This window comes from Diadema setosum, chromosome 7 (genome assembly GCF_964275005.1).
Source record: "Diadema setosum chromosome 7, eeDiaSeto1, whole genome shotgun sequence".
NCBI lineage: Eukaryota > Metazoa > Echinodermata > Echinoidea > Diadematoida > Diadematidae > Diadema > Diadema setosum.
The window spans coordinates 32584089-32610065 of NC_092691.1; the positions used below are offsets into that span (position 1 = coordinate 32584089).

General features: G+C 38.9%; 1 protein-coding gene across 1 annotated transcript in view; it reads left to right on the plus strand.

The window, feature by feature from the left end:
* Positions 1-506: 506 nt before the first annotated feature.
* Positions 507-25977, plus strand: part of LOC140230682 (alpha-N-acetylgalactosaminide alpha-2,6-sialyltransferase 2-like) — a 40660-nt gene continuing 15189 nt past the window's right edge. Inside the window, exons 1-6 of the mRNA XM_072310821.1 lie at positions 507-884; positions 16203-16334; positions 17620-17842; positions 18379-18547; positions 20016-20196; positions 24618-24756. Coding sequence (XP_072166922.1) covers positions 865-884; positions 16203-16334; positions 17620-17842; positions 18379-18547; positions 20016-20196; positions 24618-24756 — 864 coding nt within the window. The 5' untranslated portion in view covers positions 507-864. The remainder of the gene's footprint in view (positions 885-16202; positions 16335-17619; positions 17843-18378; positions 18548-20015; positions 20197-24617; positions 24757-25977) is intronic.

A 25977-nucleotide genomic window follows, 5' to 3' on the forward strand; every position in this document is an offset into this window, starting at 1 on the left:
AAAGCTTATTTTCGGACATTAATCTTGAAATGAAAAGTCCTACCCCTACCCCCTTCAGAAAAATCATTGCTGAATAATTGCAGTGCTGAACTATTACTTGATGCAACTCGACGCAACTTGATGGGGAATATCATCACAGAAGCAAAAATAAATATTCCAAACGTGTCTTAATTTTCTGTTCAATCTTTATTTAAAAAAAAAAAAAATGCTGCTGTGTTATCTAAATGTACATGTCAACCTGAACACGGAGGGCACTTCATCCGTTGTAATAAATATTCTTCACTAGACCCTTCAATACAAATACAGCTGTCGAGATCATGTCTGTTTATATTCCTTCATCAATCCACATTTTGTAGTGCCTTAGCCTGACTGCTCCGCTTGGTAATATCCTCACATTCTGTGGTCAAACATGCATGTCTTCTTTTTTCTCCCTCCTCTCTCTCTCTCCTGCAGCTCTAGTGCCCTGTATGTAGGCAGAGACGGTAGATCGAGTCACAACACTACTGAGCAGAGTGGAGGGGGGACGGATAAAATTATGACTTGAGGTGCTAGCCTGCCGACACGTTAGCAACCCCTGTGGGATCCACACTGTGAACGGGCCCCATCCGCACGTGCAGTGAGAGTAAAGTGCTTGCATGAGTACGAAGACAGGGAGCCATTCAACCCATCGCCACGGAGACGAGAATCGTATGGAGCGCCTCTAGGAAAAGGGGGACAGCGCAAATCCCTCCGTTTCTCGGGCTCTCATCTCTTCTTGTCTTGTTGGAACACCCACCACATCCCACCCTCCGGTCATCTCCATCCTACATAAAGGAGGGGTAAAATTGTGAAAAAAGCCTCCTTTACCATCCCCAGCCGCACACCATGGCATTCTGCACCAACTGGTAAGTGTGTCTGAGCAGGTCAGCGTCAGCTTTGCATGCACAGGCAATTAAAATGCATCAGTGAAATTCAACCATGTTGTCACGCACCGCTAGGCCAGATGAAAAGAGCTGTGCCTGAAACGGACTGTATATACACAAGATCGTCCACCTTTCCACAATTCATTCAGACTTGCCATATTGTCATTAGTGCACGAAAGAAGGGGACTACCTCGACGCCCACATGACCTGCACAGTTGCGCACAAATGATGCCCACGTCCTCATTTAGCGTGTCTGGGGTCCTGCGTTATAAATCATGCATGTCTTCGCAGGGTAGATGTAGCGTCAGTAATCATCACTCTTGCCTACATTAGGACATTAGAGAAATTAGAAGAGGCAGAGCATTACTTTCAGTTTGGGGTCCAGGGCGTTGGCCTTTGGATTGAAGTAGCACCTTTGCTGGCACTGCAAGAAAATGCTATGCAGCTTTCAGTTGTGTGGTACACATAGTCTTGTAGTTGGTGACAGCTCATGTAAAAACCCAAACAAAGCATAATAGTGAGTACAAACATATACCATCAGTATTCATAGATTTTTACTTATTTATGCATAGAACTGTTTGTTACCAGAAACTGTGTATTGTGTGACATCAAAGTAGAGATTTTTTTTTTTTTTTTTTTTTTTTTAAATAGTGAAATAACTTACAAAACTGTAGGGTGAAAAAACAGTGACCATATTTTATATGCACATTGTGAGTGGCTTGTGGAAACAGTCACTGTATGGCTAATCTGCTCCCATTCCCCCCCCCCCCCCCCCCCCCGATCCATTTCTGACCTGATTGTACTATGTGTTGCAAGCAAAAACAACTATTTTGTATTCATTTTTAACCAGAAAAAGAAACTACAAACATTAACGACAGCAAATAGTCATTATCAAGGTCATCATTTGACACTCAACAATATTTGCATGGTTTACAGATTTACTCAGTGATAGTGATGAAGATTATTAATATGTGGATACTGCAGCATTGTGAATGAACATTATACCAGTGAGCTCAACTCTGTAAATGCCTTTAAAATCAGAATGGAGAGTCGGCGTCATCATAAACAAATGAGAAGGGCAGTTCTGCCATGATATTTTTATGCTGGTACATGTGCTGTAACGTGATACAATGTACAAATGTGCTTTACTTTCCCAGAAATAGAAACGGAAGAAACTGTTTGGATGGATGGATACTAGCAAATGCCAGTGCATGGCATGTACATACATAACTAATCATTCCACATGCATAGTGTCACACAGGAAAAGATCGTAATCTAATTTAAGGAGCCCAGGAATGCACCATTTATCAACTCACTTCTGGCATAGAATTAAAGTTTCACAACGACTTTTTTTTTTTGAGATTTAGGCAGTTGAAAATGCAAAAAGTAAAACTGTTTTGATCACGGGGTTAGAAACCTGTTTCTCGAAAGCTGGAAAAAAAAAGTGTAATGGCAAATGTATTTGAGCCAGAAAACACATTTCTGTGGAGATGATTAATGCAGAGTTGTCTTGAAACAAGTCATAATATCATGAGTACATGTATCACATTTCTGTAGGTACATGGTTGTATCATTGGATGGTGTGACTTCAATATCCATGGATATGAAAACAAATTTCAGTGTGGCAGCAATTTGGCATGTTTTGCTGTCAGCTGTTTATCAGCCTTACAGCTTTATTTGGGTCAGATGGCTGTAACGTTGCATGAGAAGCAACTTTCTCTGTTTCATTACCTCAACCAAGGAACGAGGAGTTTAAGTGATCATCGGCATTGGTTTTTCTGTTTGCAAAATAACTCAAAATTTGTGTACGGATTAAGATAAAACTTGCATAAAAAGTTGATATTGACACAAGGAACACCTCATTCAATTTTGGTAGTGATCCAAGATTTTTTGTGGATTTTGGAAGGATTTAAAAAAAAAAAATCTTTTGGTATAATATGTAAGGTCAACAAACTTGGGGTTCAAGCTGCGCGTACTGGAGGTTTACATATGCGCACTAAAGCGCGCACTCTGCTCTGGCAATAAGGTGCCGTACAATGACGTAAAACAAAAGGCTTCTGACACTCGATGTATTTTGGGAAATTGCATGCATGTAAGGATGGAAATGAGTTGCTGACTTGGTGGAGGTCTGTGCTCTTCGAGTGCTTTTCTAGTTGAGGAATGCCACTAATGTCCAACTTCCACAGAAAAATCTGCATCACACGGCCTGTCAAAATTCAGGTTAGTCTTTCCTTGTCCCAACCTCCAAGAGAGAGAGAGAGAAAAAAAGTGACAATTTGAGTGTCTTTAATTAACAAATAAAGAGTATGCACCTTTACAGATGTAATGGTCCATCATCCAGTGCACTTGAGTTCAGTGAGTACAGACTCAACAGAATGTAACATCAGTCACCTATCATGTCATATAGATATTGATATTGATATTAATATTGATATTGATATTGATATTTTATTGCTTCCTGTTTTCCACTATAAAAAAAATATTCCGTGCAATATATCACATCTTTTTCACAATTTACAGTTACAGATAATACAGTGTTCACTTCATTTAAAAGCATAAACACCATAAGATTTTTGTCCAAGAGACCATGAAAATTGCCTCCCAACACTCCTTTTTAGTAAGCAGTCACCATTGATGTGTACACCGAAGCCTGTAGGCCCCCATATTACACGGTATGCCTGTGACTAACACATACAATGTACACATGTACATGTAGAAACTTAATAGGGAGTGTGTGGTGCGAGTGGACTGTGGAACAGGATGCTGAAATCAGAAAATACTTGCTCTGTAGGGAATGCGTTTGTAGTTTTTTCCTTTGCTTCCCATACCAAACAGGATCTGTGTCAGTTGGCAGATAATTTTGCAGGAAATCAGTCGAAAACAACAAAAAACAGAAACAAGAAGAGGGGGGGGGGGGGGACGACGAAAAGTATACAGGCAGGGATTAAACATGAATTACTGGTTCAATGCAAGGTTATGTTGTTAAAGGGAATACTCTATGTTCAAGTTTGAAGAAAGGGTGTAAAATCAAGCAAACAGAGTGATAGCAGTTTCTGTTATGAGCTGACTTTAAACTATAAGTGAAATCATAAAATCTTAAGGATGCGCATGCTTTTGTGAAACAAATGCTATCTACACTTTTGTATCACAATCATACCTGTATGTGTGGAGATAATTTATCACCTCATATTGCAATCCAAATCCAAAAAATCCCAAACTGCCCTGTGAATCCCCCCCCCCCTTTTTTGTGTACTTCAATGTAGGGTTTAAGTTGCTCTTGATAATCAAGGCGGCTTGGGTGAAATCACCTTTGGACCGAAATTGTGCATGCATTTTACCAACCTCTGCAGGACAGTGCATGACCCGAAATCCTCCTTACCCAAATGGCCGGCATTTACATTGTATTGAGGCTTGTGGTGGCTATGCTTGGCTTGGCTTGGCTTGGCTATTTGCACTAGTAAACAAAGCTGACCTACACATTCCATATATGGCCAAGGAAAGATTCCATATGGATCGATATAAAAATTATCGTATGAGTATCTTTCTCATATCTTCAGGATTTATATAAACCAATCTTAATTGAGTGAAACTGCCTATAGCAGCCACACAAAATCATGACCACCTTTCCAGTACAGTCTTTTTGTCTTTTGATCTCCTTTATGTATACATACAGTACATGTCCGCCCATATTGCTTGTCAAAAACAAACAAACAAACAAACAAACAACCAAACAAACCAACAACAACAACAACAACACACAAATACCCAAAACAGAAATCAAATCATGATTGTCAAATTTAATCAGTCAAAGGCAGTGGCAAGGGACTTTGCATGGTAGACAACTGTCTGATAGCCTGATATAGTGCCAACAGTCGGAGAGTCAATTGTGCCACGTACGGGTACTCATCTCACCCAAAGTTGATGATCACTCTTGATCTGTGTTCAACTGAATCATACATAATCCCATGCTGTCTCCCTCGTAATTATGCCAAGATGACTTCATGCGTAAGCCAGTAGCACTAATGACACATTATCCTGTAAGGCGAGTATGGAAAAGCCATTGATTCTATATGACTAACAAACATGTACACATATACTTAGGTTGTAGCTGTTGTTCCGCTGGCTATAAAGTCACTCTTTGTACTCAGAGCCACTAATTGTTCCTGAAATTTAACAGATAAATGCAAGTCACAGACTCATTCAGTTCATTCACTTTAACTTAATGTTTCTCATACTTTAAAAAAAACCCCAACATTTGCAACAATGGTCTAGACTGAATGAAAAACAGAGAAACATAAATCATCCATGCTTTACAATTGTAGTATGTGGATAACATGTGGTAACAAAGCAAGTGAAAGCAAGAGAAACACAGTGGAACTTTTGTTTGTGAAAGACCATGGTAAGCATGTAGGCCTACAGCGGTAGAATCAAAAGCATAGAGATGAATACCAAGTACTGAGAGCAGGAAATATCCTTCAACACAAGGTGAATATAATGATGCAGATGTGAGAGAAAATTTTCTATGAAAAAAAACCCCACAAAAAACAAAGGACTAAAATCATGAAACATGATAATGATCTCATAAGTTTAAAGTTTTATTGTTCAGAGTTTTCAAAGGTGACAGTGGTAAAAACAAAAACAAAAAAAAAACCAAATTGACAAGTAACATTTATAAATGTTACAAATTGGTTGAGTGATGTCGTGTAGCCTTCAGAATGTGTCAGATATCCATTGAATGAGCCATTGAATGAGCCATTCAATATGCAGTTTAGCTTCAAAGGTTTGATTGGCAGCTCAGCATGCCAGGAGAATGCAAAATTGTCTGCAATAAAAAGCTTGAACAATCAAACTACAATCTATGCAGGTGCAACATAGTGTTTAGGATTGCAAGTTTTGATTTGACCTGAGCCATTCTTGAGGAATTACTGGAGGAAGATTGTTCTAACACTAATACAATAGGCCCTGTAAACATTCGTGTGTCATTTTCTTACAAATGACACTACTTATGCCATATGCTATTTCATGCACATAATCATACATTATTTCTTTAGTCTACTAGATACTTTTATAATTGTTTTGAGTAATTGAGTGTGCAGTCAAGAAGCACAGGGACTACTGTAAGTGAGAAATAAGTATTATTCTTTTTTTAAGCAAAAAAAAAAAGAAAAAAAAGAAAAAAATCATGTCTTAGAGATGTCACATGGTGTATTTCTGTCACATGAGGCAGTATTTTAGCGGGTTTGTTGATTGTGGAAATTTATACAGCCTTGTTAATACAGGTGGGTGGGCCTGCAAAATTTTCACAATAAAAACACCTTGGAATAAGTATAGAATCACAATACACATACATTTGTAGCTATGGTACTTATTGTATACTGAGTAATACCTTGTAAGCATTAGTTTGGATTATACTGAGTAAGGCATTTTTCAGATTTGCTCTATAACAATGTAAGTCCCCAGATAAAATTGCTTCCTGCACAATAAAGAGCAAGCGTCATTGAAATGAATGAGTGTTTATCATCCTTGAGTAATCATCCAATTTTGTAATTTGAGAGGTGTATATAGCAGAAGGCATGCCAAACCAAGCGTTAGAAAAATCAGTCCTTGAGACTTGTGTAAATCATTTGTTCTGCAGTCACTTGTGATGGATTTGTTGTGTACAACAAATACTCTATTCTACTTTCAGTCCATAAACTGCCTTGGGATTATTGTTGGAATGTTTGTGTGTTTTACTTCTACATGATTTTATTGATAAACAATACACAAGAGTTAAATTGTGGAATAAAGTAGAGCATTCTGCTGCTATGCCTGTTTAGTTTCATAAAATGATCAAAGTTGCCACAAAACAAACTGAAATACTTGCAGATTATGTTAGTTCTGTATACATATTGTTACATGTGGCCTGGGTTTAGCAAATATGCTTGCGATCTGATACAACTGAAACACAAGTCATTGTAAGATATATGTACAATGCATCATATCATCCTGCATCCTAGTACAACGGCAGTACAACACCGACACAACACTGCAATATTTGGGCACTGTTGCCTTTAGAGTGAAACAAGTCACTAGCCTTACTTGAAGATATAATACGAAGACAAAGTTTGAGCAGACTACAAACAAATGAAGTCACGCAGGGAATTTACATAATGGTACTCAATACCTTCTGTAAATGCCATCAATTATTTTGATATTGTTGTAGATATGTTACTTGCATGTCATTTCTAAAGCAAAAAAAAAAAAAAAAAAAATATATATATATATATATTACAGCAGTTGTATATATAAATAAACAGTCTTCCCTTAATAGCTCGTACCTGAATACAAATTGCAGTTTAATATACAGTGTAGCATTGCAGGTATGCTTATTGTAGATGAATAGCTTTTTAATACTCTACCATTTAGTGACAACTGTAATTACAAATGTATGTGTTTCAGTCATGGTATCCCTGTGTGAAATGCTAAGCAGTACCTATTTGACACTGCATGTTACACAATATGTTCCACAGTCGCATTAGACAGTGTGAAAGGGGCAGCATGATTTAGCCAGGCAGCCTCTTTCCTCCCAATGTGTGATCGGGCCCCCGAAAGTGCGGTCTCGTTGGTGAAGTCACAGCACGCTGCCGTCTTTTCAATCGGGTTAAAAATGTTTGAATTTTGTCTGGAGCTAGACGCAGGTGCAGTCCAATGTTAGTGCAGACAAGAAAACCATCCCTCTCATCTTATACCCCCATCCCTGATAGCCTCCCCATTGTCACAATGTGTCATCATCAGGCCAGCTATCAAGTAGGCCATTTTAATTGGATGGTGGGAGAAAGGGTAAGTTATCAAACCGCTGACTGATAATAACCGAGGGATTTAGATTAAGAGGTGAGATGCAGATATGGCTCATTCTCCAATAGGTCTGATGTCAAGTCAAATTTGTTATAATTTGCGGTCATTGAGAATAACAGATATAAAATATGCTTTGTTGTCAGATTATCCCTGTTTTGTTTTGTTTGTTTTTTAAACAAAAGTTTCAGGTTGAGACAATGTGACTGTCCTCAGTGTGCTAATATTGTCAGCCTTTTAATCTCAATACAGAGTGGTGAAATTGTACCTTGTAATATCTACTTGTATGCTAGCAAGGCCATTTGTAGGCCTGAAGATTCATTTGATGGCTATTCTTTTCATGCACGTTCCTCCTTTGTATATTTGACTTTATCACAACATTAGCAAAACATGCCCGTAAGTTCACCAGTAAATCATATTTTTGTGTACTCGGGTAAAGTGAACCAGCAATCAGGAGGAGACTATTTACTTTTGTGGTAGTTTACAAGGTGACTTACTTCATCAATTCGAATGCAGTACAAAAAACAACAGCAAATCCATTAAAGTCTCCATGGAAACCGAAAGTGAATAGTTCTCCTCAGCAGATGTGGAAGACAATACAATGGAAAGTAGTGTACTCCAATAATTCCAGCACCATGAAAGAGGGACAGGTTCATATATTGATTAGAGTGTTTACTTGACCTAATTAAAGTGAAAACAAAGTTCTGGTAAGGGCCTGAGAACCCGTCTGGCACCATTTCATATTTGCTTGCAATATATCGAAAGAGTCTACAAAGAAACTTACCTGGCTGACGCGGTTTGCCGGAATGAGGAGTTGTTTTGGAGTATTTTGAGAAAAATAATAAAAGTCGGTAGACCGACTTTTATTCCAGAAGGCTCCAGACTAACTCGGTCTCAGGGAAAACTCGACCCTATTTCAGACAATTTACACACAGTTCGTGATCGCCATGTTCATCAGTACTCTATACTACGGGTACCAAACGAGGCCTTGATGAGCAGACAGGAAAGTGTGTGCTAATCCTGTACAAAACAAATGGACAGCGCGCGGTCCTCAAGCCTATATAGTATACGCACATCACCTCAGTTGCTGAGACGCGCGGTCTTTGAAGTTTTTGTTGTTGTTTATCAAGTGTCTTTGATTGTTTTTAGAGGTGCTTGAGAGGCGCACACTAATTTTGCATGCGCGCCAAAGAGGTTTTTGATGCGTGCGTTGTAACAACTCGGACCATTACTGCGAGTAGCCAGAACGCTACAATGTAGTTTATACAGGCCGCTACCATATGCATAGTACAACGCTGTACAATCCAGAGGGACAATCAATACAACTCATCCCGCCGTCAAGCAAAGCGAGGCCGAGTTATCCCCGAGTCCGAGTCTAGCCTGACCCCGTTCGGGTAAGTTCTGAGACTGAACGTTTTTGGTTAATATTTCCCATTTTCGTCGTTACCCATCAAATATCTTGTTATTACAGCGTTATTCCGCACATTTCCTAGGCATACGTTCACATTTTGGAGCAAAATTTGACAACTTTTGCAGGCGTACCAGAACTTTGTTTGGGCTTTAATCTCTGTAGTAATCAAGTTTGGGAGGGTTCAACTCCTGTGATATTTAGACCTTTGAGGGAAAGGTATCACAAACAAAACCAGGTCATACTGCAAAGCATTGCTTTTCACTAAAGTATTTTGATTTTTGCAGCAGGATGTTTAACCACTTCCCTGCTAGGTTAAGATATTCTCATCAACGTTGTGCATGACCAGGCAGATTCCTGAAGGCAAAGGGTTCCCCTCGCCTGCATGATAGTGCTTGGGTATCAAAGAGGTTTGGATAATGATGTCTTTGATAAGACTTAAAATTCAAATCAAATATAGCGCCATCATTATTTGAGACTAAAGGCCACTGCACACTCTACGACTTTCAGTCGAACGCCTGACGACTTTTGATTCGAAATAAATAACAACAGCCTCGGGATAAACATGCTTGCTTATTTCAGATCCAAAGTCTGTCAGTTGTGCGACCGAAAGTTATATAGTGTTTGGTAGCCTTAAGAAAACTAACAGGCTTTGACCTCGTGGCGTTGGCATTGTGAAATATCCTTGTCTGTGAAAGTACATCCTGTATAAAGCTGTCCTTGGAAGGTGCCATAAATTATATGAAGTTTGTGCTCTACTATTTTTCTGTTCAGTGAGGGTGTCAAGTTTAGAAAATAACAACTGAATAAAATAGGACACCCACAGTGAGCCATGGTGGCTCAGTGGATTAGACCCTAGACTCTTGTACCCGAGTTCCATGGTTCAAATCACTTGGCAGCTGTAGTTTTGCCCTCAGGCAAGGCACTTATCCTCTATACAGTAGGTGCATTCACATTAAAAATTATTGCGGTATTAAATATGGTACCATGGCAATTTGTTGACACTGTTCTCTTCTGCTATACACCACAGTGATAGATCTATACAACAGTATTTCAGTTGGGACCATTGTCATTCACAAAATACCGAGTTACATGTTTCTGGCATGAAAGTGCATCTCACTGAGGTAATCACTGCGCGTACAGCATATCTCCTACAGGGAGAAGATATGAAGTACAAACCGTTGTGCATTGTATGTCAGGACACGTGAGAAATACACCACAGTGCAGTGGGGATATTTGGCGACACAAGTCACACTCGAGCTCGGGTGCCTAATTCTTGCAAAGTTTGAGTTACCACATTAAATACCACAGTATTTAAAATGTCATCATCAAGGTTCACTTTAGTATCTCCCTAGCTGGCCAATTCTCGCTATCGCCAATGACGTAAAAAGCTCCTGCGCATGCTGAAGAGCTCTGTCACAGGTGCACTGTGGGATTCCTCGGTCCCTTGTTCGCTTCCGGTTGTCTAATGCGAGTCGCAGTTCCCATACGATTCAATGGAGTTCTTTGTCTGCTTTTCCGTTGTTAGCCCTTTTTTTTCTTGGCTATAATTCAGCTTAAAAGAGTTGAAATTGTCTAAGCTTTACTGATTTACGGTCACTAGAGTCATGGTTCACTACTGCAAGGCTTCAGTGTGCTGGTCACATGATGGAAAGCGAAGAAATCTTCAACAAAAAATACCTCTTTATAAAGACAGAGCGTGATGTAAGTGCATGTGCAGCCAAAACCGGGGCAAGTTTGTCCCATGAGCTATCCCATAATGCATCTAAAACGCTGCTCCGCGCACAGCACCTACGTATTGGTGATACCCTCAATTGCTTGTCATGCATTGCAATATTTTCCATTTATGGTATTTATTATTTTTTGTGTGTGTTGGCTCAGTCGGTAGCGCATCTGCCTCACGATCACGCGGCCCGGGTTCGAACCCGAGTCTGGACTGAGCAATGTTGTGTGTAAACATACCGTCCCCTCTAGCAAGAGGTAGAACACTCTGTCCCTCGGATAGGACATAAAATGGAGGTCCCGTGTATGAGAGAGTCACAGCTCATGCAAGTAAAAGAACCCGCTTCATTCATTCATCGCAAAGAGCAGGGTGTCTAACCCGGTGAAGTGGTCCCACCCCACATCCAACTGGACCCCATGGAAGACCAGCTTATTGTAGCTGAATATGGGCTATCCAGCCATCTTCACAGATGGAAAATGAACAACAACAACAACAACAACAACGGGTAGAGGCTTGAGACTCACACCGTATGTGTGAGACTTAACGTGTTACTTGCGTAACTTCAGCTTTGAATGTTCATTGGTACAGTACATAATATTATCTGGTATTAAAGAAGAATAGAACTCAATAATTATTTCCCTGAAATGATAGGTCAAGGTCAAGGGTCACCATTTTCTTTTTTTTTGTGTGTTGTGTGTGTGTGTGGGGGGGGGTATGCCCTCTTTCTGGTGATAGCATCCACAAGGCATACATACATTGTAATGTACGTGTATGTTAGTTGGTGTAATGGGAATAATGGATCAAAAAAGTTTCTTTGTGCAGAGAAGCAGAAGTTACATTGTACAGTTTGTAGATGAAGAAAAGATTAGTCGCTTAAAAGTGATTTTTATCAAAGGTTGTGCTATTTTATTTGATTGATTTTACTCTGTCCAATAAAATGAACAAGGAAGTGGATTAATTTTTAATAATATCTATGTAATGGTGAATATGGATGTTCTGTGGCCTTCTTTGATGTTCACAATTGTAGCACATAGTAAGTAAGGATATCACCTGTTACACTTTGCAAGTACAGCACTTTGATCAACTACAGTACATTATTTATCGCATCTCAGTTATAGTCTTGTACAAATGTGTTGTACAATGTATTTGCACATGTTTGCTTTCCAGATGTTGATTATCGAAGAGTACAACATGTGTACAAACCATCACTGTCAAGAGTTCAGTGAATATACAACATTTGTATATCGACCCATGCTCCATGGTCAAAATGTCACCTACACCTGTAGTTCACTTGCCATTGTGTATTAGGGAAATAAAATAGTGGGTGTGTGTGTGTGTGTGTTTTTTTTTTTTTTTTTCCTTATGTGCATCAGACAAACACTTGAGCTACAAACACATTTTGATTGGGACAATTTTTTTTTTTTTTTTTTTTTTGAGGGGGGAGGGGATTTTGGATTTTTCAACAGAGATGATTGCAACAGAGCAGGAGAGACTGAAATGAAGGTCATTTTGGTTCATGTGGTGAAGAACATTAAGCTTTCAGCTGTTCAGAATTGGAAGTTCAGTTTTGGCTGTTCGTTCCGTAATTCAGAAAAGTGCAGTAACGCTTTTTGCCTCGAATAACTGTTTGAGAAACGACATTAGATCAACTAAAACTGAAATGAACAGTTGTTGAGAAGTTGTTGATTTGTCAAGTAGTAATTGTCAACTATCTGCTGACATGGGGGTAAAATATGGATATGCCTGATGTTCATTGTATTGACATATCAGTGGCATTTCAAAACTTACTATATATGTTTGCACAGCTGAGCCCATATGGGAGATAGTTAAATTCTAATTTTTATTGACTACTAACCCAGGATATTGATTGGTCGTGAAGGGAGGATTATCACAGTTAGACTGTGCTCATTATTGTCTTCAATTCACAGTTTTGAGTTGTCTCTGAACAGCAACTGGCTCTTGGAATATAGTAGGCAACTCTCTTTGTCAAGTGCTATACATGTATATTCAAGTACCATTGTATTGTGTTTGAATGACCTGTCCTGCTCATACATTGTACATATCATGTGTGGATTTGAAGTCGACCGCAACTTTGTGAACCGATTGAGGTATGTCATGCCTTTATAAAGTACAGTATGACATGATTGGTCCTGTTGGCAGATTCATCCCTCTCCTGTTTGAAATTCAGGTACCCATTTTGGGAGGGATTTTTGCCAAATTTGTGCTTCAGATACATGCTAGTTTGTCTCCTAGCTGGTTTTTATCTTGACCACGTGTTGTGGAAGGCCAAAGACAGTGGACTCTTGTCATAGCAAACTCTTTGGGACCAATGAACTCGCATTGTTGTCGTTGTATGATATCAAAATTGTGTTATGACAAAAATGATACAGTGAAATACTAAAGGATGTGTGCATTCTTGGGCAAGAGAAACGTTTGTGTCTTAGACCCCGTTTACAGTGCGAGGCTCGGCCGCGGAGCCCAGCCCCGCTTCAGTGTAAACGCGCAAAAGGCCAAATTAAAAATTTTTGGCCTCGCATTTGACCTCGCTCTGGAGGTGGTCTCGGCCGCAGCTCGGCCGCGGCCGAGCCCGGCCTCTTCTTGGTGTAAACGCAAACTGGGCCAAATGCGCGGCCAATTTTAGTCTGGCTTCCAGACCCTCTGCCCGGCCCCGCACTGTAAACGGGGTCATACTTGTAATGAGAGTTTATAGTGTCAGTGTTCATATAATGACAAGATTCCTGTTTTATTTTTGTTGCATAATGCTTATTCACCAAACAGTCAAATAGAGAGCCTCTCTGTGAAGGTGGTAAGTTTGGAAAATTTACTGACCTACTAAAACCGACCAAAATTTCTTGCAAGGTCTAAGGTCACACTTCCCTTGCCATACCTCTCCCACTGGAGCAGGCGTTCCGATACCACTGAACTTTGTGGGCACACACAGATGCAAGCACTTTCGCTCTGTGTTGGTATGTTCAGTTACTGTACCATGGCAGTTTCATCCCTTACATGACTGAGTTCATGAATGGGTCATTGTTAAAGTAGCGCGGCTCTGCTGTAATACTGAACGCAATTTCTACTGCTTGGCCCAGGCTATTTTAGGGCGGGCCAGGAGTTGACCAAAAATGCATGAGTTACTGAAAGGGGTATCAGGCATTACATTGGGAGGGATAACACTCCTCTATACTTTGAAGCCATGTGTGATGCAGCTCAATCACCGAGATGAAATTTGGAGATCATGAAAAAGTTTTACGCCTCAATGAATTAGAAGCAGAGTTTGAACATACAATTTTGAGTGAAATCCCTTGTAATTGTACTAGAATTTGTAAAGAACAGCTTAGGAAAAGCTCAAAGGTACATTTCTGTTCTTCTTGAAATGAAATGAAAAATTAGTTGTCAGCTATTTAAAAGCATTCTTTCCTACTTTTTTACAGTTACTAGTTTGAACAGCATTTGATTCGCTGCTCTACCTCAATCTGCTGTGAGAGTGCTAATCCTTGATTACCGATGCCCTGTTTTGTCAAAGCACCTGGGTACCACTTGTCCATCTTGGCGATGTCACGCATGACTTGAAAAGAGAGCAATTACTGTCTACTCCATCTACATATAACACCTCCCTGGTACATTGTACAAACAGTTGTGTACCATGTAGCAGTTTAAAGCTTATGGCATTTCTCAACGTCTCAAATAGTCTCTCCAATGAAGAAGCCCACTTTTTTTTTAACACACAATATCCATACTCGGTTACAAAATTCAAGTTATCTCATGAGCAAGGAGGGAAAATTGGTTTTGATAGCTAAATGGTATACTTTACCTTGAGAGTTTTTTGTTAACTATGGGCAGAGGTGACTCCAAAATAGTACAATTTACTGAGGGGCACAGCCCCATAAGTGAATAGTACTTTTGGAGGTACCAAGGTCTATAGTTTCAACCAGAAGCTCAAAGATATGCAGTGTATATTTGTTTTATATTTTAGATCAAAAATTTAAACAAAGAAGGGGAATACGTGAGGAGAGAAGTCATGTTGTAGATACTATGTTATGGAGGGATCCTACACTGACCATACGAAGCAGCGCATGATGATGTCAGAATTGTTTTGTGATGTCAGAATTGCATTATTGGAAATTGTTGCATATTGCAGAGTGATGGAAGGAAGCAGTGCAAGATGCCAGAATTGCTTTGTGACGTCACTATTGATTTGTGACATCATTTCACAAGCAGTAATTGGAAAATGTCATTATAAAAGTGATGTCATTTGGAAAATGTCAATATAAAAGTGATGTCATTTTGCAAATAGTACGCCATTGAGTGTCAAGCATGCCAACATTCTGATGAGCTAAAAATAATTATCATCACTTGCACCGAGAGGGACCTGGCAGTGGCGAATGACGTGGCTCTTGCATGCGCTAGACATTGGGAAATGGTTGTGTGATGACACGAGATGATGATGATCACTTGAAGCTCTTTCAATTAATCACTAGAGGATATATATATTTTTAATCCAAATTATAAAAGCCAACATTATATCACATTTACATTACATTGGTAATGCACTTAATACAATTTTTCTTAGTGCACAAATGGCATGCAGATATTCTGCAAGATCTCTTCTAACCTTGAAACCCATACTGATGTTGGTCTGTGTTGTAGAATGGGGAGTGTGAATGATCTCCACACCACCAGTCATGAGATGTATAGAAAAACAGTATTGTGATGTATGCTTATTCACTCATAACTACCTCATACACTGTGATGGCATTTCTTTGTATGCTTTTTCTACTAGTAGTTATTTGCAGGTTTGGGCCTCTTAATTGTATGGAGTATGAAATTTATCTTATGCCAACATTTTAAAAGTCATTTTTTCTGCTACGTTTTTTGTGCTTTTAGCAGTTCTGTCTTTACTATCATGACTCCTGTAGCTCGTTCTACATTAAAAAAAAAATAATTTCTAGTATAGTCATTATTAAAGATAATACTAATCAGACAGTGGGGAACGTTGTGAATGACTATCTATCCCATCGTTTTTGTAATGGATTAAGCGAAATCCACCAAGCTAATGAGGATACCCGCGCCTGGGGCCTGTTTCATAAAACTTGGTATCAGTGACAACTGCCACATTTCTATGACAAATTTGCTCTCAGCCAATCAGATGCAAGGATTTCAGTAGCTTGTCACATTTATGACAACTTGTCACCGATGACAAATTTTATGAAACGGGCCACTGGTTTGCAGACTTTCACTGTAGTTTCATCCAGAAGTTAGTCATTGACCGTTTATTATGGTTTACATTGACCAGTGACTGGTACTATGTTTCTGTGCCTCTTCCTTTCACATGTTACAGCATGCAGCAGGGGAAGTACATATACCTCTTTTGCCTCCTCCTGTGTCTGACTGGTGTTCTTCTCATCCTCAATATCAGTGACGGCACAAGGGACCTACTCCAGAGAACCATTCACTCCAAAGACTTTACTAGGTAAGGTGCTAGTTTGATATAAACCATAGTGACCATTACAGCCTATTAAAGGTTCCATTAAAGGGGAGATCCAGTCCAAATACGAGTTAGTCTGATAAGAAAGAGAAATATTACGAGTCCAGCGGTATAAATTTGATTGAAATCGGATGAAAAATAAGGAAGTTATGACAGAAGTTTCTCTTTTTTTTTTTTCTTCTTCTTTTTTTTTTTTTTTTTTGGGGGGGGGAACTGTTTTGAACAGTCAATATGAATATGCAAATGGCAAAGTGAGCATGTCATTCCCTCACAACTTACCAGATAGTTTGTACATAAAATTTTGAAATTTCAAGTTTTTCATTCAAACACAATTATGCCCGAGGATCAAATCCTGGTATATAAACTGATCACTGTTCTGAAGTTATTCAACCAGAAATAATGTTATGTTTCAGACTTCAATGACAGAAACACTGAATTTTTGTCATTTTTTTGTACACGATCAATGGAAAATTGTGAGAGGATGACATGGTAAGCTCACTCATTTGCATATTCATATCCACTGTACAAGAACTGTTTTACAGAAATTAGCAAAATTTCAAAATGTCATAACTTCCTTATTTTTCATCTGATTTCAGTCAAATTTTTACAGCTGAGCTTGTCAGATTTTACTCTTTTTTATCTGACTAACGTATATTTGGACTAGATTTCCTCTTAAAGATTTTTATGCCTTTATATGCTTTGTACGAGATGAGAGTACTCAGAGAAGTAGATCAGTTAAATTTTTGGGGAAAATATTAGAGAAATAGGAAAGGTATGAATAGCATAAAGTTTAGAGAGCAAAACAAGTCAGTGGTTGAACGTTTCTCCTTGAGAGAGACACCAGTTTTTCATGCGCACATATGTGCACTGTGCCACAAAGAGTTCGGGTCACCGGAAGTGTGTGTACTGTGTTCACCCCGGAGAACGCTCAGAATCCCTTCATCTAGCGTGAGTCTAGCACAACCTCCAAGAGTTGTGCTAGACTCATGCCAGATGAAGGGATTCTAGTCTCACGCTAGGCTGTCTAGCACGTAACGCTGCTAGCACGATCTTTACCTCAGACCTACCCAAGACTCAGCCCAGACCCGTGCTATGTGCTTTGTGCCGTGACCGTTTAAGAGTCCCCATCATCTGGGGTGAACACAGCACATCTTTCAGAGGTTATGCCATGCCACAAAAATTTCTTTCTTTACAGTGTTATGTAGTCCTTCTTTTGTGATGACAAGATTGGCAAACCTCACATTGATTTTTTTTTTTAAATATCTTCCAGATATGCCATTCCAATATCAAGCTTTATAGCAAGAGGAGAAGACACTGAGAAACATGTTGGGGGCGCCAACAATCCTGCCTGGCTTCTGAATGCGTCGGTGTTGAGGGCAGCATTCGAAGAAATCACGGAGGAGAACTTTCTCGTGGCCCCTGAGCTATCACTGGAGAAAATGGTGGTTGAAGAGAAGAAGTACAGGCACGATGATCAGCATGAAAAGTACATGGTGAGCATTTCAATGAATGCCATGAAAACAAAACAGTCTGTGGAAATTGTGACGACCCTTTCTTTTTAATTTTGACTGTCTTGTTTGTTTGTTTGTTTGTTTGTTTATTAATTTTTTTGTTTAGGAAACATTTTGTTTTGTTCCTCGTAAGAATGAGGAAGGGTCTGTTTGACAAATTATTGAAGGAAGATTTTGAAATGTCCTTGTAACACTGCTGAAAAGAGAATTTTCAATTTTGAATTTTACTGACATAAACTTCTTAATTTTTTTTTTCAGTGAAAAGAAACTCAGTGTACAGGTGAATGTGTATTCCCATCAGTAATCATTCTTATTCAGAATGTGCTTGGGTGTGTGTGTGTGTGTGTGTGCACGCAAATTTATAAACGTACATGTATGTTTACACATATATGTATGTATGTATGTATATAAGTACATGATGTGTTCATATGAATGTTCATTTATGTCGGATGATATTTTTTGTGTAGTAATATGTGTAGCCTCTGAAATTATGGAATATTTCCATGATCAACTTGCAGAGGTGTCCAACGACAGTGCGGAAGAAACTTCTGAGTGACCCTGTCGTGGGGAAGAAGCTGGTGCCAGACATTCCCATCCTGATGTGGGACAAGCACTTCAATGCCAGCGAATACCAGCGGCTGACCCAGTTCAAGGGCATCAACGGTTGGAGAGGCACAAACCACACAGGTGGGTGGAACCTCACTGACACAGCCTTTGCCATCTGGCCGGTGAGAGGGGGTGGGGGGGGGGGGATCACACGGGGGGGGCGTGAATGACACCTCTCTCTGATGGTGTTGCGGTCTCGCTTTGCTTGCCTGACCCATTGACTTGTAGAGTAGGCTCTTGTCTCGTTATCCTCGCATGAGATAATCCAGGGGTATGTTTCATCTACCATGTTTTTCATTCAAGCCAGGTGTAAAAGTGAGTTCTTGGCAACTAGGATCGATAATTGGACAACTCTAGGGAGAAGGAGGTATACCTTAGTTAATAAGTCCATGATTATTACCTCCGCCAAGGAAAGAGCTTATGTTTTTATCAATGTTGGTTTGTTGCAGTTTAAATAAAACTTGCAGGAAAAGTTGACAATGACACGAGGAACAGATGATTAAATTTTGTTAGTGATCCACAAATTAGTTACGGATTTTTAAAGGATTTTTGATCTGTTGGCATATAGGGTCAATGTGCTTGGGAGTTCAAGCTGCGCGTACTGGAGGTTTACATATGTGCACTGAATAGTGTGCTCTGCTCTAGGAAGGCGCTGCACAGCACAGCTGGAAAGTGTCAGCATGGATAAAGTGTGAACAAGACACAAACAAGTTGTGGGCTAAAGTTGACAAACAGAACTTACATTCTAAAGCAAAGGGTTGCTGACATTTAGATGGGAAGAGCTCTGAGCATGTTGTGAAGGGCAACGTTGTGGCTATTGTTCAGGGTCTAGAGATAGAATTTGATTCAGCAGTAGGGGTTTGCTGAAAAAGACAAATAAGGACCAAAATGTGTCTTTTGTTTATGCAAGGTTTGAATGCAAGGAAGGTGTCTCCTCAGGTTGATGTTTATGTAGTAGAAGAAAGAAAAACTCATTCATCACTGTGCATACAGACTTAGGTGTTGATCTAGCACCTATGAGCATAAGGGGTGTGATGGATCATTTTGAGTGTGTAAAGAAGAGAGCCTGCTGCTACTATCTGACAGTCATTCCCAAGGTTACTTTCCCCTCTAAAACAGCCCAGATAAGGGTCCTCCCTGTTCTTGACAACAAATTGCATTCATGGCTGTGGAAAATTTCAAGAGCGAGTCTCCAAGTGCGTTATTCTAATTAGCTGAAGCCAGAAAGAAAGTAATTGATGCCAAGTTGTCGGGAACTCGTCTTCAAGTGAATGCCCTTCAGGTGCAAAGTTTGTTTGTACTGTAAAACCAGAATTTTTTTTTGTGCTTGAAATGTTCACAAATTTCCAGAGGAGCCAAGATTTGTGAAATTACAATGCAAACAAAAGTTCTTGCCTGCACAGTATGCATTAAATGCCAGTGGCAATTTGTAAAAATTTTATGCCACGTAAAGGCCATTGGGTCCAATTTACGAAAATTTTATGCCACAAATATTTCTGGTTGTATGTTTTTTCGTTACGTATTTCCGTCTTGGCTGTTTCCACCTCAGACATCCGCAACCTGCTGACTCAGCTGAACTCGCCAAACAATGGCTACATGTTTGACGACAGGCTGAAGAACGGAGAGCCGCCGCAGAGCGATTGCATCAGATGCGCTGTCATTGGCAACGGGGGTATCCTAAATGGCTCGCGCAAAGGAGCAGAAATCGATGCACATGATTACGTCTTCAGGTAGGCCTTGTGTCTCTGTCTTCGTACATGTATACTTGACTCCTTTTTCTGTTATCATCACGTATCGATGTGGTACCCAGTTGGGACCCCTGGCATCAGCTGTAGAAAAAAAGGAATAAGGTCTTGGTTACAAAGAGTTTAAATGGAGTCAGGATAGGTTATAGTCTAAAGTCGTACAGTATTGTGATTATTAGATAATGTTATACTCAACTTGTGTAATCTTTTTCAGGGAATAATTTCCCTGATATTGCATTGCAGTTTGCTATCCATTCTTACACCACTGCTACACAAGCTAACTTATGTTTAGAAGTTTTCTTCCATAGAAGTGTACAGGATACCATTTGAAATATTGTTCATCATCTGAAATTGCTAATCAAATCTGAGTTGGAAAATTATTCCCTGATTTTTTTTTTCCATTTTTTTTAATACCTCCGCCAACGAAGTGGCCGGAGGCATTATGTTTTCGGGTCGTCCGTCCGTTCGTCCGTACGTACGTCCCGTTTTGTTTTTGTCGATATCTCAAGAACCGTGTGGTGGTTTTACATCAAACTTGGTATGAGGGTATATCCTGGGGGGATAATACTTTGTTTGGATTTTAGGGTCATGGGGTCAAAGGTCAAAGGTCACAGGTTATTTTGTGAAAAAAAACTTTTGGTACAGTATTTTAAATACTATGAGACATGAACGTTTAACTTGGTGTGAGGGTAGAGTATGACAAGACAAATATTCACTGGTATTTTGGGGTCAAAGGTCAAAGGTCCTTATGATATAACAAAAATTAAATATTTTTATATTACAGATGTTAGACCCATAAACTTCAGTTTAAAGCCACTGATTAACATTGTGTTTGATCGATTTAAAACATTCTAAAACTGAGCTGCCTGACCAGTCTAATTATGTTCAGATGGATGACAAAACTTTTTCTCCATACCTTGAAAATTACTCAATGCATAAACGTATGAATGGGTCAAAGTCAAGTTAAAGTCCTCAAATTCCAAATACATGCTCTCCTATTCATCGAATTAAACCTAGGTCAAGGAAGGTGAACATTCAACACATTTGTGACAAACTTGTAATTTTGATATTTTGCCAATTTTGTGAAAATGTAATCACACATTGTCCACATGTACTATCTCGACCTATTAGGAGAATCATGCATTATGGCGGAGGCATACCAGTCGCCATAGTGACATTTCTATTTTTTTTTTTTTTTTACCCCCCCAAACGAAGTTTGAAGGGGGTATATAGGAATCAGCGGACGGTCGGGCGGTCGGTCGGGCGGTCGGTCCGTTGCAAATCTTGCGTCGCGAACTACTTCCTCAGTTTTCAACCGATTCCCATAAAACTTGGCACAGATGTGTGCCTTGGGTTGTAGATGTGCAAGACGTATTTTTTGACAGTACCCAAAAGTACGTTGCCATGGTAACGGCATATTATGGGCAAAAATGGGTACAAATCTTGCGCCGCGAACTCCTCCCACAGTTTTTGATCAATTTTTATGAAATTAGGTACAGATGTTCATCTGAATATGTAAATGTGCAAGACACATATTTCCGCAGTGGCAAAAAGTGCGTTGCCATGGTAACGGCATGTTATTGGTAAAATATAGGGCAAAATGCTTCATGGCAAAACTGCTTCATCAGTGTTCTTCCAATTCTCATGGAATTCATATTGAATGTTTGTCTTAGGATATAGGTCAGCATGACACATTTCTTGACAGTGACAAAAAGTATGTTGCCATGGTAACAGCTCACATATTATGAGCCAAAATGATGGAAAATTTTGTGTTGCAAACTACTTCCTCAGTTTTTGCCCAATTTCCATGAAACTTGGTACAGATGTGTGCCTTTGGTTGTAGATGTGCAAGACGCATTTTTCGACAGTACCCGAAAGTACGTTGCCATGGTAACGGCATATTAATGGCAGAAGATCAAGGAAAGATCTTGCGGATTTAACTACTTCCTCAGTTTCTTGACCAAAGCTTATGAAATGTTGTTTTGACCAAAGCTTATGAAATGTTGTTTGGCGGGGGTATAACCAGTCGCTGTAGCGACATTTCTATTTTATTTTAATGCCGTGCACTTCTTAGGGTTTTTTTCTTTTTATTCGACAAGTTTTGGTTATATCTGCATTTCACTTGATGAGGAGTCTACAACAGTTCATGTCATAGAAGTGGATCATTACAAAGAAAATAGAAAATTCCACATATTTTCATTTTTGTAGCATAGTAAATGAACAGTTGATATAGGTCATATAGAAGTCAGGGGAAAAATAATAATTTTATCCTTGACATGTGTCAGGAACAGGTGAAGGGAATGAGCACTTTGATGAAGAACTACAGTTTGTGAAATGTTCTCAATATTTTCTTTGTATTGCTCCACTCCTGTGACATCACAAACTATTGTAAACTTCTTATTTAGCAGTGACTGAATATGGATTTTAGCAAAATTGTACAAATTCATACTCTTTGTACAGATTTCACATATGTAGGAGTGAACTTCCCTTTAAAGGGAAACTCTACTCTATGAAGTTGACTCTAAAAAAAAAAAGTGGAGTTTGGTTATAGAATACTGAAAATATCATATATACATGTAATGTAAATCAGATAAAAAGAAAGCAGTCCAAATAGTGTTTTAGTATCATCAGTACCGGTATTTTATATTCGTTAACAAAGGTGAATAGCAGGTCATGTTAATTTAATTTTCCTGCCACAAAGTCACATTCAAGTTTTTTTTTTTTCTGCAATAGTTTAGCTGGCCCTTGAGTTGATTGATGAGGTTGTTTGGGAAGCGCTTTCACAAATTTGTACATCAAAGTGCTTGTTTAAACAATATACTCTCTCTGTCTGTTGGTCACACACACACCTGCCTATACACAGATTTAAGGGGTGTCCTTCAAAGTTTGCTTTGAAAAAGCAGAAAAAAATTTTTTTCTCTCTTTTGTCACAGAGAGTACATTTTTCCTTTTCCCTTTTAATACAACAGGTCCCCCAAATCCTGTGATTTTAAGCTGTATCTTCATCCTAATATGATTTACTCTTCATTGTCAGTAAAGGTTCATAAGGTTCACAAATCTGAAATTCAGAAATTTGATCCCTTTTTTTTTTTTCATAACTTCTGCTTAGGTTGCAGAATTTTAAAAGTCTCTTCATCCCTATGTTAATAACTGGATCATAAATTGGCAACACCTGTTTAGGAGGTGGAAGTTTTCTTTTCTCTCTCAAAGTGGCAAACATGTGTAACTATTTTTTGTATAGATACAATGAAGTTAGCCATTGATTCCCATGTAAATCTTTCTTCAATATGATATGCAGTAAAATTCAGGGTTGCCAATTTAATGACATTATTAAAATAATTATTTCTGCAGCATGATTACCCCAGGACTTGACAGGTTAAATCATCTACTAGCTAGATTGTCTTCATTATGTTTGTTTGTTTGTTTGTTTGTTTGTTTGTTTGTTTGTTTTGTTGGGAGGGGTCTTTACTGTGCATGACAATGCATACTTGCAGGAAGTGAAATATAAGAATAGTTGAATGAGAGCACATTTAATCTGGTTTAGTATATGTGAATGTTGTGTGCAATCTGGACACACTGCACATTTGCTGATTGCAAACGCATTATTTTTCTTTCAGTTCGATTGTTCATGCACCAGAATCATAATGCAACGTTATTGTTATTCAAATCATCCATACACATATTTCCCCTCAGCTTTGTCACCAAGCATTCATCATTCCCTAAAGAAACAACAACAAAATGAATTGACTTGAATATGCACATAGATATTGTATATTCTGTGCACTTAGATTTTATGAATTTAGTTTGAACATTGATGTTATAAACTTTGATTTTGAACTTTGATTTTGTAAACTTTAGTTTTAATTTTGATTTTATGAACTTGAAATTTACAAGGTACAACCATCTCTTGATTACACAGTGTTCTTAGAATTGTCACACTTCTAGGATTGTTTCAGAGGCTGTATGGAATGATCAATAGGTGAAAGAAATAATCTAAATAGAAATACAGCCATTTCATGTGTACAATAAAGATTACTAGTAATTCATGTTTGCGCTTTATATCATCCACTTCAACTTGCATATATTACAGTTAGCTGATAGTGGAAAGACAAAGTTACCATAAAGGGACTTCAAGTAGATTCCCATACTAGCCCACCCCCCCACTGCATCACAGGTGACCCAATAATTAATTTTTTTAAAAGTCTATGGTGTTGTTTAGAATAGCTAAATTAAATGTGATTCTCGGTCAGGAAAATTGACCTTTTTTCTATACGGGACTCAAACTCAATGCGGTATCTGCAGAGCTGTTCAGTAGTGTGACGTGACAGTGGTATTGTGTGTTCCAGTAGCCTGGATTTTTACTGTTCTTTTTATTTTTCTTCAACACTCCTGTAACGTTGATACAGAGTCAACGCAGCGATTACGGACAATTACGAGCAGGATGTCGGCAGGAAGACGTCATTCTACTGCTTCACCATGGTGACGCTGAGCAATACGATGGCGCTGAGCCGGAGAACAGGATTTCACATACCCAAAGGGGACGAGGTATGAATGAGGATTGCACATGCAGTACATCAGTGCAGTGCTTCTGTAAAAGTGGATATTTTTGCATGACTAATTTTTCATGCTTGGCTGGATATGATGAATTTTGCACGTTTTAATTCCATAGAATCAAGACATCAACTACCGGAACATGGCAAGCAAAAATATTTGTGCGTTTTTATTTTCACACTAGTTTCTGGCTACGCAAAATATGCAAAAATTTCAATGCAGCAAAAATTTCCACTTTTACAGAATTGTGAGTGACTGCTCATATGTGTCTCTGTCATTTCTTGTACAGCTTTGCCATCTATCAGAGCAAGAAACAGTGTGTTTGATTTCAATACAACTATGTACACCATATATTTCGTAGGGTTTTTATTTTTGCAAATTTTGCAATTGGGTGCCATTTTCAAATTTTAAAACGTGTCAGTATAGCAGCTGTGATCCCGACATAAATGCGAGTTTCACAAGGACATATCTTTGTCCATTGCTCTACTCCACAATTGCGAATTTAACAACTCACAAAATTGTCAGAAGTCCCGATTTTTGATAAGTTAGGACTCGCTCTTGAAATAAGTAGCATGTACAGTAGTCCTTGTCTGTCCGCTTGTCAGTCAAGAGGGATATATTCCCTTTTGCCATTAATGAGTTAATGTGTCATCCATAAGTTTAAGCAATGCCAAGGAGCTAGTCTTCCACAGACAGACATTCATTTTGGAGACTTGAATTAAACATTTAGTGGTTGACTATTCATAGCGTGAGATACCAGATCTGAATAGCTAAATAAAGAATAAAACTGGGCTGATGGGGAATACACCTCGAGACTGGAATCAACCGTGCACACACTAACACCCACCAAGGTCTGTAGGCACATACAGCGACTGTATCGTGGGAGAACATGCATGTGTTGCTCTAGGGTGTGCTTGTTAGTCATGCAAATTATGTTAAATGTCATCATGTCAGCCATGATTAAGTGTGCACATGACAACTGAATGTTTAATGATGGCTTCAGCCTGATTGGAGGGATGTCAATATAGTCTGTGTCTGCACGAATGATGATTCTTTGAAAAGTAATCCATTACTGTAAATGTTGATATTATTGTGCATATGTATATATGAATTTATATTCGATCCTATCTATCTATCTATCTATTTTATCTTTATTTATATATTTCTATATCTGTGTCTATATGTATGTTATTTATACACAGGGCTTGACATCAA